General features: G+C 40.6%; 1 protein-coding gene across 6 annotated transcripts in view; it reads left to right on the top strand.

The window, feature by feature from the left end:
• The first annotated feature begins 3,427 nt into the window (after nucleotides 1-3,427).
• The window catches only part of celf3a (cugbp, Elav-like family member 3a), a 36,131-nt gene continuing 23,259 nt past the window's right edge, over nucleotides 3,428-16,299 (top strand). For 4 of the 6 annotated variants that reach the window (XM_085147569.1, XM_085147571.1, XM_085147570.1 and 1 more), the window contains exons 1-3: nucleotides 3,428-3,821; nucleotides 4,735-4,887; nucleotides 6,417-6,499. In XM_085147569.1, the coding sequence (XP_085003695.1) occupies nucleotides 4,743-4,887; nucleotides 6,417-6,499 (228 nt within the window). In that variant the 5' untranslated portion in view covers nucleotides 3,428-3,821; nucleotides 4,735-4,742. The other 2 variants (XM_085147573.1, XM_085147572.1) reach the window with 1 other exon arrangement.

Here is a 16,299-nt window from a genome sequence, read left to right as displayed (position 1 = left end):
TTGAAATTTTGTTGTAAGAGACAAAATTCAAAGAGAGTGTCTCTTATGACCTTTAATGAACATTGAGTTTAAGACCCGTTTCTGGAGCATTTAAATCTTCCGGGAAACATTTGTGTAATTAAGTTACAGTCATTGTGGGAGTCCATTACACCTGCACTAAAGGACAATTTTGATTGGATCAATTAGTATTTCCATTTCAGATTGCTTTCACTTTCCAGCTGACCCCTCCTTTGTATTTGTTGGTGAAACCTTTGTACCATAGCATTCATATAACGGCTCTGCTTTTCTAATAAAAGGTACAAAAGACATAAACATCTTTATTTCTGCTACATTTGTTCAAAAATCTCTTTATAGTCAAACCTTTTTATCTTCTTAAAACAGTGGGTTTTTTTTAATGGGTTTTGTTTATTTAATCCAGTAACATCTAATTCAGAACATCAGTTTTGGCAACTGCCCTCATCACTGACCCTGTGCTATAAGAATATTTGGGTTTTTGGCTTTTGAAAATGGTTCTTCAATGTCTTTAAAATCAAGGGCAAAATAAATGTGTCAGTTAACAAGTCAAAAAATACAGTTAAGTATATAATTTCCTTAAAAAAACAGGGTTGGGTTCTTGCACCTTAACCCTGTGGCACCTCAGACAGCAGAGGGTTAAATGATAGTGATGTATTTCAAACTAACCTTTATTTACCTAGTATTTATACTTCGTTATAAATATTCGGTACACCTTGCCAGTACTCGGTTAGACTCACTTTTCCCTTAAGAACTATCTTAATTCTTTATGGCAAGGTGCTGGAAACATTCCTCAGAAATAGCTGACATGTTGGCACCCAGTGTGGTTCAGTGTGCTGTGTGTTCAGAGATGCTGTTCTGCACACCTTGGGTGTGATGTGTGGTTATTTGAGTTACTGTTGCCTTCTTATCGACCGGAAGCAGTTTGACCATTCTTCTCTGATCTCTGATCTCAACAGCAGAATATCTTGTCCGTGTCTACATGGTCTATTTGCGTTAAGGAGAGGTTAAGGAGGTATACCTAACAAAGTGGCAGTGACTGTATATTAGCAGACTAGAGGTTTTGTATTATTAAAGATTCAGATCTATCTATCTGTCTATCTGTACAGCAGCACATTCAAACCCACAGATTTATCTTTCTTTTTTCTTTTTTCTAAAGTCCTACATTTAGAGCACAGCAGAAACATAAGCACCCCTGCTGGCATCGCATTTGTTAGCAGCTTGTCACCAGATGTCGTTGTCAGTTACATTCCGAAAAATAAAATTGTCATCCATTGTGAAAATGACACAAATCACGTACCCGACGCTGTTCCTTATCACCCATTTATACCCGATCGACACCAGATGAATTGAGTTTTTGCCACGCCTGCACGGGCTTACAGAGGGGCTGACTGGCGGCGGGCAGATAGGATTTAGTGACTGATGATGGCAGATGGCCGTCTTAACACAAGCCGAGGAGATGTTCTGCTGTTGGAAATATAAAGTATTAAATGGTGAGGCCACCGAGAAACCTGTGCCCAGAGGTATGCTTAGAATAACTATAACGCTGCTTCGATGCTCAAGCCAACCAGGTCCAGATCGTGACTCCTTTGAAGTAGCGCCGTGTGCGCATGTCGGGTGTGTGCAGCCTGCTGTCATGTGGGTTCATTGTTTACATGCTGCCGAGATTTCAGAGAGGGCGTGTGTGTGTGTGCGTGTGTCCTGTGAAATCGGCCCCCGCATTTACGAATATACTTATGAATATAACGCCCTTTCCCCTACTCAGAGAGGCTACATTGTATCCCCGAGAATGTATCATGAGCACACTGAGCCGATAGCTTTCAGGACCACGGCCAGCTCCACAGCGAGAACAAAAGGCGGATTTGCGTCTCTTGATGTCAGGGACTGTCTTCTTTTTAATCTCCACGCGAAAAACGAATATCCCGAAAACAAACACCTGCTGCCTTATATTTTCTATTTTGAGGGAGAAAGAATTTCCCATTATTTCACCTTGAATTATCAGATTTTTTTTTTAAATACACAGCATTTTATTTTAACCTGATTTTGGGTTTCTGAGCAGATGAGATGAGCTGGCAGCTTATAATCGGAGGGTCATTAATGCATTTCTGTGTGGGTTTTTCATGTTTTCCACTGTCTGTGCAGCTCTGAATGTGAGTGCAAACACTTGTGTTTCTGTGAACGTGTTCATTATGCATCAGATCACAAGCCCGTCCATCCATTTTCTACTTCTTACACAAGTCTGTGTTACAGGGAACCAGCCTAAGCAGAAGTGTCCAGACCCGCTCTCTCCCCAGACACCGCCTCCAGGTTTTCTGTGGTTTTCTCAAGCCAGCAGAGAGACATGATCTCTCCAGTGTGTCCAGACTCTCCTGCGATGTCTCCTCACAGCTGGACATGCCCAAAATAACTCACATAGAAGGCACCCTTGAGGCCAGAAGCCTCATCCAGTTTCTTTAGATAACAAGCAATGAAAAATAATTGTCTTTGCAAGCTGAATTTTAAGGAGTAGATGTGCTTTGGGACCGTGACACAAATGACAGCCAGCCGTGATGAAAAAAAATCTATTTGGATCTTAAAAAATAACCTTTTCTGTTATGTTAGTGTGCGGTGTTAAACCAAAGTCATAAGTTTATCCTTCCAGTGTTGACTAATAGCCAAAGATAAAAGGTCAATACAGACACAAACACTGTAATAAAAAAGTTTCATTCCACCAATTGTTTTTAAATCCAAAACATATGTTTAAGGTTCAGACTGTTGGCTTTCATCTGGGAGGTATTTTCAGAAAGAGTGTAACAATGCGTGTGTATAAACATACATTTATTTTATATATATATATATATATATATATATATATATATATATATATATATATATATATATATATATATATATAAAAATAAATAAATGTACGTATATACATACATACATACATACATATATACACACACACACATATATATATATATATGTGTGTGTATATATGTATATATATATATATATATATATATATATATATATATATATATATATATATATATATATATATATATATATATATATATATACATATATATGTATATATATATACATATACATACATATATATATATGTACATACATATATATAACCAAATCGCTGAGGAGAGTACAGCAGGATAAACATATATAGTTGTGTTTTTTGTAGGTTTTTTCCGCTCTTCTCCTTTTCTCCGGCTGTCACAGGGCTGGTAAGTTAGCGACGGTCCCTGGCGGTAGACATCACGGCCCAGGGGAGGGATGGAGCTGAGATGGACAGGGAGGGAGACACCGGCTTACGACGTCAAAGGAGTACAGACACACACACACGCACACACACACATAGAGAGGGAGAGGGAGAGGACAGCCAGCCAGCCAGACTGCCAATTCCCCACAGTCTACTGAAGGAAGCCTAAATATCCACCTATCTCAACACTCTCCGTTTAGCCAAGCCAGTAAGAGATTTGTTTATAAATATATACATTTTAAATACACCAAATTTATTTGAAAGGAAAAAAATACGGAGCATCTGTCAGGAAAGAGCAGTGGAAAAAAACAACAAGCAGAGCTAGAAAAGCACGCTCATGCCGAATAAAGGACCGTCGCTGGATGTTACTTGTGTTGTTTTAGGGGGCGTGCGGGCCTAACTTGTTACAGGATCCAAAGACGCTCTGGCAGACACATGAACTGAGTAATTTGAGGTTTGATAAGTAAACAACAGCGAGGGGGGAAAAAGAAGAAGAAGAAAGGCATCAACTGATCGCGCCGATTCTTTGCCACAAACAGCACCACAGGTATTGCCTCTCTTTTTTCTTCTTCTTTTATTTTTTATCCCTTTGTTGTTTGTGGTGTAAATAAAAAAAAAACCCCAATATATATTTATATATATGTGTATTATATATACATCATGTTCGGGTCATTGTTGTTGTCACCAGCGTCTTTGACAAAGAGAGCGCAGGTCTCCAGCTGTGTTGACAGACACAATGTCATGTTTCTGTAAAAAGGGGGCTCGAATATAAGCGGCCCAGAGAGCAATTCAGAATTTGTTTACTATCGTTTACAACAGCATCACGTTCATTCCCCCCCTTTTTTTCTTTTTTTTTTGCATATTATTCTCCCAGTTTTAGGCAAAAGCAGTGCACCTGAGCTCTGTAGCCGTGAGTCGTGTTTGTAGGTGTCCATGTGACGCCACAAATATGAAAGTTATGAGGTCATTTGGGGTAATTTACATTTTGAAATTCATTTTCTTGAGCAAAATAAACGACAAAACAGTTGCTCTATATCTTCTTTCTAAAATAAAAAATAAAAAAATAAATAAAGGGAGGCTGATACATTTATTTAAAATTCATCTTTTAGATGTATCCATGGGCAAGAGTGAGCTCTTGGACTTTGTGAGCATTTTAATTTAGATTTAAAATGAACACAAACACACGCAATCTTTAGAGCAATGCAACTGTGCTGCGTTTCTGTGAAATCTACCACAGCATTTGGGCTGTCACATCTCAGAGGGTGTAGAAACCATTAATTCAGCCTCCCATTCTCGCCGAACGCTCCCATCTGTACCTCCATCCTCGGCCTCCTGTTTGCACCTCCTGTGCAGTGTGAATTTAAGCCCGCAAGCTCCTGTCTGCTCCTCCTGACCGCCTCCACTCTATATGTGTCTCTGAATATGTGTGTGTGTATGTGTGTGTTATTATTCCTCCCCAGACTTCTCAATGAAGGAGCCTGACGCCATCAAGCTCTTCATCGGGCAAATACCCCGAAACCTGGAAGAGAAGGACCTGAAACCCATCTTTGAGCAGTTTGGCAAGATCTATGAGTTGACGGTGATAAAGGACAAGTACACGGGGATGCACAAAGGTAAGGGAGGTGTCCAGTTAAAGGAGTAAAAAAAATGAGGCGTGAATTTGTTGGTTTATAGCATGTTGTGCAGTGACAGGGGAAGCTTTCTCTTGTATATGCTCTGATTTGATTTCCAATAAGTGTGAGTCATGTGGGATGATTTCTCATCGAGCTGTTGTCCCTTTGGAGCCTTTGTGATGAACAGCTGGTGGAAGGTTTATGTTGTAGATCCTGTTTAGTGTTTCTACTAAAAAATACAAATTAAAATAAAAAAAATTGAAAGATTATCTTACTCGCTCGCTGGCATGAACAAATATCTGTTCATATCCCATAGACTTTGCTACAGTTACAAATAAAATATCATATTTTTATCATCTGTCATTAACAGTGATTCTGACTGAGGTTTACCAAGGCCAATGTGCTTTTAAACCTTAGGCCTACTGTGGAAACAACTACAAGACAGGAAGCAGCAAAGAAACTGTTGAATACAGTTAGAACAAACATAAAATGACTATTAACTTCATGAATACGTGGCTTCGGGGTACGCTGGAAGGTTTCCTTTTACGCCTACCTCATGATGCTACAATCTGAATTTAAAGACACAAACATTATAAAAAAAAAGTTCCCTCCTGCCAGCTTGATTTTTATTCACAGAGGGCCAAAATTGTCATCTCCAAACTCCTTGAATTGAGTTCAGATGTGAGTGTACTTTTTCACTTAAATGTTGGTAAATTCTCGTCAGCAGGAAGGCATTTGTCTGAGATAAATCTAAAAAAAAACCAAGTGTTTTGTCAGACGCTAATTAGTATCATACGGCGATATTGCTCAGTTTGAAAGAACTGGTGCCACCCACTGCCACTACTGTTTCTACTACTACTACTACTTCTCCTCGTCACATGGTGGGCAGGCTCCGTATATTTAGGAGGAAAACTCGACGTTCAAAATCCTGTTTGACAGATGGACCGAAGCTGGCAGAGCGATCCGAAGCTGAACAATGATCCGTGCTGTCATTCCTAATGCAAATCTGAGGGCAGAAAACAAAAGCTTTTATAAATCCACATAAACCATCAGTCATTGGGGAGACATATAGGCCAGGTGGTTTGGGTCCTCTAACACCTATAACACCTATTCTGCATACATTTACATATTCATGATTTGTGTGCAGCCCTAAAGGTTAATGAAGGCCTTTCTCTATTATGTAGGACTGCATACATTTTTGCTTGAACAGCATGATATTAAATACTCATTCAGGCTGCTTGTGTCTGAATAGATATTATTTTAATAATCCCATAGATCTCTGGTGCCACAGGAGGAACTGCTTAACAAAAAATGACAGTCTGATTAAAGGCACGGGGGCTTTTTATTTGTACATTTATTAGAAAATGTGAACGCACGTTGACCCAGAATCGTTCTTAGTGTTTATTAATCTCAATAAAATAAGAACACACATGACCGAATGGTATATTTATAATAGGGTGGCTGCCAGCTGACGTTATATAGACATTAAAAATCAATGCACTTATATGAGTGATCTTGTGTTTCTCCAGGATGTGCCTTCCTGACATACTGTGCACGTGAGTCTGCCCTGAAAGCCCAGAATGCACTGCACGAGCAGAAGACGCTACCGGGGGTGAGTGTGTGGCTGTCTTTTCGAGTCTTTGACGGCGTACGTGTATGTGTTTACATCAAAGAAGCAGAATAACTGGCACGCCGGGCTATCTGACCATGCCGCACAGGACCCTGGGAAAATTAACCAAGTTTGACATGTAGGGTTGATTTCCCCCTTTAGCTAATCTGCACCAATAAAGGTCAGAGGCTGCCCCTCCCCTCCTCTTATGTTTCATATGTGATGCATCCAGACATATCCATCCAGTTAAGGCATGAGTCATCTTGCTACATGTCATGGGTCGGAAGAGACAGCTATGAGGCTCGCTGCTGGAGTGACTTTGCCAGCTCTTATTCTCTTTGATGTTTCTCTTCCTTTCCGTGTCTCTGTCTTTCTTACTTGCTCTCTCTCTCTCTCTCCATCTCCCCCTCCTCTCGATCCATCTCTCTCACTGAATTCTAATCAAAGTTAAACCTAGCTTTATTAGCATAGCCAGGCAGCAGGTGTGCTGCCAAATGACATTTCCAGAGCTAAATATGACATGACAGCCGCGTCTCTATAATAACCAACTATATGGGAGACAAGGCGACAAGGCAAGGAATTACTGAGACAGAGTGTGCTCCCAGACTTACCGCTGCTTCCTCTTTTACTAAGACAGCTTCACCGCTGTTTCCTTTTGGTTATTTTTGTTGAAATCTACATCATTCACTTCTTTTTTCCCCCCTCTTCTGAATGGCAGCTCATGACTGTAGTTTTTGAGGGAAAAGAGAAGAAGCAGGTGAAAAGTGTAACTCTGCAGCTAAAGATTTTTTCATAATTGATACATTTTTTTAGCCTAAAAATGTCAAAATATGACAAGCTTAGAGACTCTAAGTAGAGGATAGACAGTAACTATTAATAGATCATCTATTAAACCAGTAGTTGACAGACAAAAAGTAATCCATCCATGACGTGTTGGTAAACAGAAATAAAGACTGTTTAGAATTTTTTTATAAATAGTAATCCAGTTTTATAGGTGGTTGGTTGTACAGTTTTTTTCAGTGTGTTACTTGGTTAACTTTTAAACCTTTTAACCTGTATAGAATCTTGGTTACCTACCAGGACTTGGTAATAGTCCTGTAAACTCATATCTTTGATGCTCGACAGTTTTTTTTAACTGGCATCTGACTAGGAACTATTCATATTTTGCAGTCATGTGACCATTAGTGAATAAGCCCCTGTCACACAGACTTAGAGACTGGTTGGCAACCATTTGGCAACCACTGAAATCTGTCGCAAAGAGGTATACAGTGCTGTGATATGTTTGGTTTTGTGCATTTTGCTGTAGCTTGCAGTGGAAGATGCTGACTTATCTGCACTCACTTACCAACTACTTTGGACAAGATAGTAAAAATGAAAAGTGCAACACAATCCATAAAATGAGACTGTTTGCATTCAATGTGTTGACTGAGCAGCACTGTCAACTTTCACTGTGTTGCACTTTTTCAAGCAAGCGTTTGGTACAAAGTCGTAGCCTTTCATATAAACTACAAGCGACTGCAGCAGTATGCTTGTCCAAAACAATTGCAAGCAGGGGTTTTTACTACCCCGCATTGTCTATTGATCACTTACCAACCAGTCAGGGATTGTCTAATGACTGGTAAAGGTATCAAATCCAGTACAACTTTGAATTGAAATGTAAAGAAATGTAAGTTTTAGCTATATCTGGTACAGTTTATTTATTGTATATTTATTCCTGCTGAATAATCTAAATACAAAAAAATATTAAAAAAAAAAATTTGTATAAAAATGTAAAAGATATTCACTCTAAAGTGTTTTACCTCTGTGTCAAGTGCTCAGGGTTCTATCATGTAAGATTGAGGTTAGTATTTAGATATTAGCAAAAGTTAACTTAAAGCTTTAGTGAAGAAATCACTAACATCACTAACAACAAACAGACAACAATAAAGACGCCACAATTCACGTAAAGATGAAAAATGTAAACTGATGTGAAATATTTTGCTATTTAAGCTTCTGCATAACACCGTTAGCAAGGATGTAAGCCGAGGTTAGCTAGTAAATCAAACACATTAGCGAGTTAGCTGATGTTAGCTTACCCTCTAACACCCAAAAGAAAAAGCCAGGTGTATATAATGAACATGACCAACTTCAGGACAGAACTGAGGACTAAATCAGCAGGGTTTTTGATTCAAGGAGGAGTCTTTTATAAACAACAGCAGGTATTACTGATAAGTGTTTTCTTCTGCTGCAAAGCTGAGAACCTTTAACTCTTTATCCCTTGAAAGCTTATAGGAGTATCCCTTGAAGCTCTTTTTCTGAGTAGTTTCGGTTATATTTCAGGACTGCAAATAGAACAAAACGACTGGGTGTTGATCAGACATTTGCAAGGGTGGTCTCTGCCTGTGCAGCTACCCTTGAAAAAACAGGGAAACTAGTCTAATGGTTGTTAAACCACATTTTTATTTATATATACTGAGGTGTCAGAACTCATCATTAAGGGTACAGGCAGGCCGTCAAATGCTGTCTTTATTACGTCTAAATTACAAAAGAAGGAGATGAAATCCAAAAGCAGATTTTTATGAGCTCAAACCACATTTTTTGTTCTTAAAATATAAATGTCTGTTTGATTATTTAAAGCATTCATTTTCTATCGGGGGAGAAAATACTATAGCAGTAGGGTATCATTGTAATGGCAGGCAGGGACAGTTTGAAGGGGCAGGATGGTATTAACGTGGCAACAAAAGAGATCCTGTTGTTAGTGTGACAGTAGCGTGACCTTCCTGACCTCTTGCAGGCTGATCAGCAGGGCCCAATGCTCCATAATAAAGCCTCCCCCCCCTCTTTCTGCTACTCTAGCAGCTCTTTTTCCTCACAACCTCTTACCTCTAAGCCGTGTGGAACAAGCTAAACCCTCAAGTGTTTTCCCAGTCCTTCCCTGCCCTCCCCCTCCTTGCCATGGAAAAAAAAGAGAGCGAGAGGAAAACCATCTTATTAGCTCCATACACGCCCACACGGACAAGATCTGCTTCCCACCCCTGCCACCAGCTGTGGTGTAATTGTCATCTAATTGCACCTGCACTGCCAAAGAATAATTAACTTTGGCATCTCATGGCCAGGGTGATACAAAAGGAAAAACATGATAGCAATTATAGGACTGAGACAAGAGAGCTTAAATGAAAGCACACCTGAATGTACAGAAAGCTGAAAGATCTCATTAACAGTCAGGACTGTTTTTTTTTTTTTTTTTTTTTTTTTTTTAAAAAGCCTTTTTCCTCTCTAAGAAGAAAGGGTCAGTCTTACAGCCCCTTTTCCCCTCTGTACTATTTTTTCCCCTCTCATTGCTAACAATGAGAAGGGAAAAAAGGGAGAGAAAAAACAGGGCCGAACAGATGGTTGTATCAGAGTGGCACCTGGCCTCGTGTTTAATTTCAGGTGAGAGAGTCCGTCTCTAAGTGTGAGGTGGAAGAAGAGTGTCAAAAGCACATTCATCTGAAAGTGAGGAAAGAAAGCGAGAGAATGGAGGAGGGGGGGAAAGGGCACGAGTAAAAAAATAAAAAACAGCAGATTCACTCTGATTGTGAAAATGGAGGTTTGAGAGAGAAGATTTGCTTCCTGAGCTGCACTCATTCTGTCCTGTTTGGACATCTTGTACTCTTGTCCCCTCTGTTCTTATCGCTTTATCTCTGCACTGTCTCAGGCCATTTGTCTGGTCTGGTCAGCTGTTGTGAGGCACTCTGAGATAATAACGTCCACATTATGCCACATTAATCATAGCCATTTTGTAAAGCAGCCTCCAAAACTGAACTTAGATCTCAATAATGTCAAATAAGGTCAGTCGAGCTGAAATTAACTGAAATAATCAAAATAATTGAAAATGAATCAGCACCATTTTCACGATGCATTCATTTTTTATGGCATTTTTTGGCAAAAACAGCAAAGATTCAGCTTTTTTGGACCTCTGTGGTAGTAAACTGAATGTGTTTGCCACTTTTTGTCTGAAACAAAAATAATGTTAATGTCACAATGGGCTGTAAAGAGCGTGATTAATCGGGAAAATAATCAATAGATTAAAGGAAAAGTCATTTTGACATATTGGGATGTATTTGTCTTCTTGTCAAGAGGAATATGAAGATCAATACTGCTCTCATTTCTGTCCAGTAAATATTAACCTGCAGGCAGGCAGCAGGCTAACGTAGCTTAGCTTAGCTTAGCTGAAGTCCTTTTTTGGTACCTCAAGATAAACCTTTTCACTGATGCCGTGACTTTGTCCGGTTTAAAAAAACGAATGAAAAAAACACAATAAAATTTTTAAAAAAAAAATTGATGCGACCAAGATGGGAAGGTCTGACCGAGAAACAGTATGTGTACCCCGGATAATTCTTACTTTTTAAACATAGTATGGCCAAGATTTACAATATTACATTTTTTTTCTTTTATTAAATATGAGTGACTATTAAGCCCAAAAACTCACAATGAAAGTCTTTGCAGAGGTCAAGGTTTCTGCGAGGTTTTGCAGTGATCATGTGATAGCTTGTGCACCATTTTGAATATGTGAAAATGTAGAATCACACAGGCCAAGAGACTGCTCTGCAAACTTCTGGTTACCACCGGTCATTAGGGAAAATGTAGCATTCCTCGACCGGTTGGGGAGTGGTAGCTGGAGGTTGATGGCAATCGCTGAGAAATCAGTTGCTAAAACTGCAACCACTGGTTGATCCCCTGCACTCACTGAGTTGTTGACAAGGGAAAATGTGTTTTCCCTAACTGTTTGCTGGAGGTTCCTACCAGTCATGAGGTGAATCTGGAGATGCTGCACCAAAAACCTCTTTGCAATTGCTCCAGTTGGTAGTAGATAGATGCAGTTGCTTGTACTTTGCATGGAAGATGCCCAGTTGTCTGCAAACACTCTCCAACTACTCACCAAGTAGTTGTAAAACTGTGAGAAGTGTGGCAAAAACAGAAAACGTAAATTGTTTGCCTTCAAAATAAACTTGTGTCTTTTTATTTTTACAATTTTTACTCTGTAGCTTGAGGTTCTTTCTTTTTTGCGTGGTGCCTTTTTTAAAAAACGTTTTCTCCCCACTCTGCTAGTACATGGTTAGTGTTTGCAGACAAGTTGGCAATTTCCATCAAAAGTACAATCAACAGTGGCAATCTGCAAACAACCAAAACAATCACAAGGAGGCAACCAATTTTACCTAGTGACAGCAAGCAATTTCTAGGAAGTCCCCCAATCAACCATTGGTGGTTGTATCACATCCAATATGGCAGATAGCTCTTAGGTAATGTGTGCATGACGTCACGTGCAAAACGTCTATAGGACAGAAAGTCATTTTGCAAGCACAGATCTCGCCTTCTGATGGCAGTCACATGTAATACAAGTTTAAGGCACTTCTTCATTGGCATCTTTTAATATTCTCCTCCAACATGTTTTGTCCAGGAAGTACAAACATGTTTGGAGTACGGTGGATTACTTCCTGCTGTGTGCTGTATAAAGAAAAAAAACAACCTTTTTAGTTTGAAATTGTGCATAAAAACAGTTAGCTTAGCTCTTTTCATCTATCTCTTTCTAAAGGGAATAAAATGCACCTATCAGTGCCTCTGAATATCACATCATCTTGTTTCAACAGCCGGATTAACAAGCTAAGCTAACAAGCTTCATACTCTAGTTCATAAATGCTGCCTAGATATGACAGCCGTGGTGATTTTTCTCATCAGATCTCAACAAGAAGGCAAAATGTCAAGCTTTTCCTTCATTTAATGAGAATCATATGCATTTGGATAGTCACGAAGCTGTTTAATGCTTCCTTGAAGTAATATTTGCAACAATGTCTTGCTGTTCATTTTAAATCTAATATCTAAAATGAATAACATCTAAATCTAATAGTGAGCCTGTGCCCAAGTTTGGGGTGGGGGGAACAGCCGTGTGTGTACTTGGAGTGTATTTGCATGTGCAGCTGGGGGAAGGGAGGGCAGGTGTTCACACCTACACGGTTTAATGAAGGGTGCGTGCTTTTGTGTGCCCGAGTGTGCATAACTGTCTGTTTGCTTTCGTATGCACGTGTTTCCTGGGGGAGTACACATCCAAAGATAGGGATGGATGGATGGAGGGAAGGGTTTATTATGAGCTCTCCTCGGGTTTCTTCATTCACTATCAGCCGCGTGTATGAGAGGGAAATCTGCGCTGCGAGGCCTTCTTTGCGTTTAAGCTGCCCGTATGAGAGGAAAGAGCCCTTTTTGTGGTGGAACATCTGACTAAGCTTGACATTTACTCAGACATAAGGAGTCAGACGGAGCAGACAGAAGGGTTTTATCAATAGTCTGAAAAAAATGCACGTACTAAATATAGCTCCGGCTTTTTACACAGGATATGAGATAGGAAGTTGTACTGCGCAGTGCTGTAATTTGTGCCCTTAATCTTTGAGCAAACTTCCTACTGTAGATGCACACGAGCTATGGTGGGTTGCAGGGTTATGTTAACAATCTCTTGTATACCTGTTAGCTTTGTACACTTGCTCAGCCTCCACCCTTCAGCTTCACTTTTATCAGAAATTGCCATTTTCATGTGCATTTTTTAAAAAAATGACAAAAACAGAGGGTCTGAAGGCTTAAACATGCTCCTGTGATGTGAACACGATAAGTCTTTTATTCCACTGACAATACGGAGATAAATCGGCGCCTCCACATGCAACCTATATCTTGATGCCAGCGAGTTGTGGGGATGATGCTGATGATGATAGCAATTAGCGCGCCTCGGAGCGAGTGCGTTCACTTGATGAATCTATCTGGAGTTAAGTGTGCATTCACGCGTCGATTCATTTACATATGCATGCATATAAATGCACGGCTGGGCAGGACAGGCGTGACAACAACGGGGGGGGGGGGGGGAGGGCTCGTCCTCTGTACGTCACTCTGGGGCGACTGTAATGATGAATGCAGATCGGATTTATGGAGGTGGTAAATGGGTGTGAATTAGAGAGAAATTGGATAAATGAAGTTGGAGCAGGGAGGGAGAAATAATAGAGGGTAGGGGGAGGGGAGGAAGGATTGAATGAAAGTTTGACATAATGAACAGTGGGTGGTGTAAGGGTGGTGAAGGCTGGAGGTGCGTTGAGGCAGTGTGTTTATCAGCTTAAATACAGACATCTGTTACTGAGGAATTGTGTGTTTTTTGGGGGGGTTGGGGAGTGTGTGTTTGCTAGACGAACACACACACAAAAGCAGAGAAGGGCTGTTGCCACAAAACTCATTAGGCTCTTTGAACTTTGGTGCAGGACTGGTTATCTAATGAGCATGCATGGACTGTAGTGGAGTTAAAATGTGTAAATCGTGCCAGTTAAAGTAAAAAAAAAAAAAGGAAAAAAGTAGGACATGGACTCTATCTGCACTCTCTCTCTCTCTCACACACACACACACACAGAAATCTGCCTGTGATTCAGTTCTTTCTCCCCCTCTGCTCCGCTGATTCGAGTCAAACAACACTTGACATGAATATTTAACAGTCAGAACAGACAAAACAATTGAGAGTCAACTCGAGTATTGTTAGGAATTTACTCTTTGATATTCGGTTTCTTCACTTTGAAGGATTTTTGTTGGCTGTCTGGCTAAACGTCTGAATGTCAGCTTCGAGACACTGTCAGCGCCGGACAGACTGGTGAACCCTGTAAGAGCCGGAGACAACACCGGGAAGCGGCTTTGACACTGAAGACTGGGACATTGTTTAAATATTATCGAACTGCACAAGTGCTGTCAGTCTCTTTGTGTTTGACTGAATTCAGGAGAAGGTTGAGTTTTCTCTCTGCTTTATGTGGCTGCCCGCCCATGTGTGTGCGCATCTGTGTGTGCATCCACGTGTGGAAACGCTAACGGAGCGCACTTGTGCATCTCTGCTTTTGTGTGCCGCTTTGTTCCAACTCTTTGTGTGATCAACTGCAATCTCTCTTTTCTGTTCCTTTATTTTATTTATGTATTTATTTATTTTTTTAATGCCTGTTAATATACCAATTTCCACCTGTGTTTCTTCTTCTCCCCACGGGGTGAATTCACAAGTGCGTCTCAGCGTAAGTGCATTTGCAACGATAGAGAGGAGGTGGATGGAGAACCGAGGGAGCAAAAAGCAGCAGAGACAGGAGAGGGAACAGAGACGGGGGGAGAGGAGGAGGAGGCGGCGCGGGGAGGTGGGAGGTGGCAGGTTGATTACGGTCGCAGGTCTGGTTGCCTGGAGACGGCTGGGACGAGGGATGCCAGGTTGCTACGCAACCAGCACGATGCAATGACCAGCGCTGTGTGATGGAGCGGAGGGGAGGCGAAGATGGAAAATTGTCTTTGTGCCCCCCCCCCCCGCCCCACCCAGCTACACCTCCCCTCCCTCTTCCTCTTCCTCCCCCTTCCTCTTCCCCTCCAGCTCTGCCTCCCTGCTGTAAATGTTCTTGAAAGAGCGGGGTGACGGTCTCCGCTGATATATTTACCATTCAGAGTGGCAGCTTTTTCGGGCGTACAAGCAGAATGTATTGAAATTGGAGAGAAAACAGGCAGCAATGTGGCCCCCTCCCCACCACTCACACAGCAGTAGCAGCCTACTATATAGACAGATTATCATCAGCTCTGCAGGTCATAATAGTAAGGCGAGAAAAATGTCATCATCAGTATGCTTTACTCTATCTAAAACACATTTGCCTTGCTGTAGCACATGAAAATGCATTTCCACGGTGGCGATGGCCACTCCTCAATCTGTACACTGTTAAATAAAAGATTGCGGAGGGTGTTAAATACACCTAAATACACCAGGCTACTTAGTTTGAGCCCTTTTAGAGAATAAAAGCCATTTATTCAGACTTGTATTTACAACAGGGGAGCCTTGTGTGTTTTATTAAGGTTGTGAATCTGTTTGTGCTTAACATCCTTCCAAGCGAATGGAGACATTTTAAGCACAAGGACTGTTGTGCAAAGTCTGAGAAATATCCTTGTGCTTAAAATGTCTCCATTTGCTTGGAAGAGAGTTAAGTAAACTTGATTTGCATAGGTTGTGTTTAAGCACATTAGTTAGAAAGTAAAATATGCAATGAAAAACAAGCACTTCTGTTTTTTTGTTTTTTTTTAAACTAACAGCTGCGATTTTGGTCTGACAATTTTTTTTCATATATAGTTAGCCTTCCCTGGATAAATAAAATCTTATTAATAATAATATTTTAGCATTTTTTATTTTATGTGGGGCACTGTGACTCTGAGTGCTGTGCTGATGATAATCCCTGTTGTAGGACTGATACACTATGGACAAATGTACCGGGCCACCTATGCATTACACTCACAGGAGCTGCTCAGCCATGGAAGCCCATGCCATGAAGCTTCTGGCACATAGATTTGGTGCTGATGTTAATGCCAGCGGAGGTTTGGAGCTCAGCAGTTGGTGACTTTTACGCACTGTGCACCTCAACATTCAGCAACCAAGCTCTGTAACTTACGTGGTCTGCAACTTTGTGGCCAAGTTGTTGTGACTTTTGTTACTTTCACTTGGCAATAATACCATTTACAGTTGCTCATGGAATATCTAGAAGGGAAGAAATTTCACAAACTGATTTGTCACCATGGTGGCATCCTATTACAGCAACATGCTCACATTATTTTACAAATGTTCGAAAAAGCCGACTGCGTTGCCATGTGCTTGATTTTATACACCTGTGGTCATGGGACTGAAAACATCTAAATTAAAAAATTAGCTGTTGTGCTCTAATTCTGTTTTCCATACAGTGTAGGTGTGTTCAGTCAGCTTGTTTTCATGTCCAATACTTTAAATACTTCTTGTCAAGATACTCACTTTGTAGCCT

This window comes from Neolamprologus multifasciatus, chromosome 22 (genome assembly GCF_963576455.1).
Source record: "Neolamprologus multifasciatus chromosome 22, fNeoMul1.2, whole genome shotgun sequence".
In the NCBI taxonomy this organism is placed as follows: Eukaryota; Metazoa; Chordata; class Actinopteri; order Cichliformes; family Cichlidae; genus Neolamprologus; species Neolamprologus multifasciatus.
This window is presented reverse-complemented; position numbering and strand designations above follow the sequence as displayed.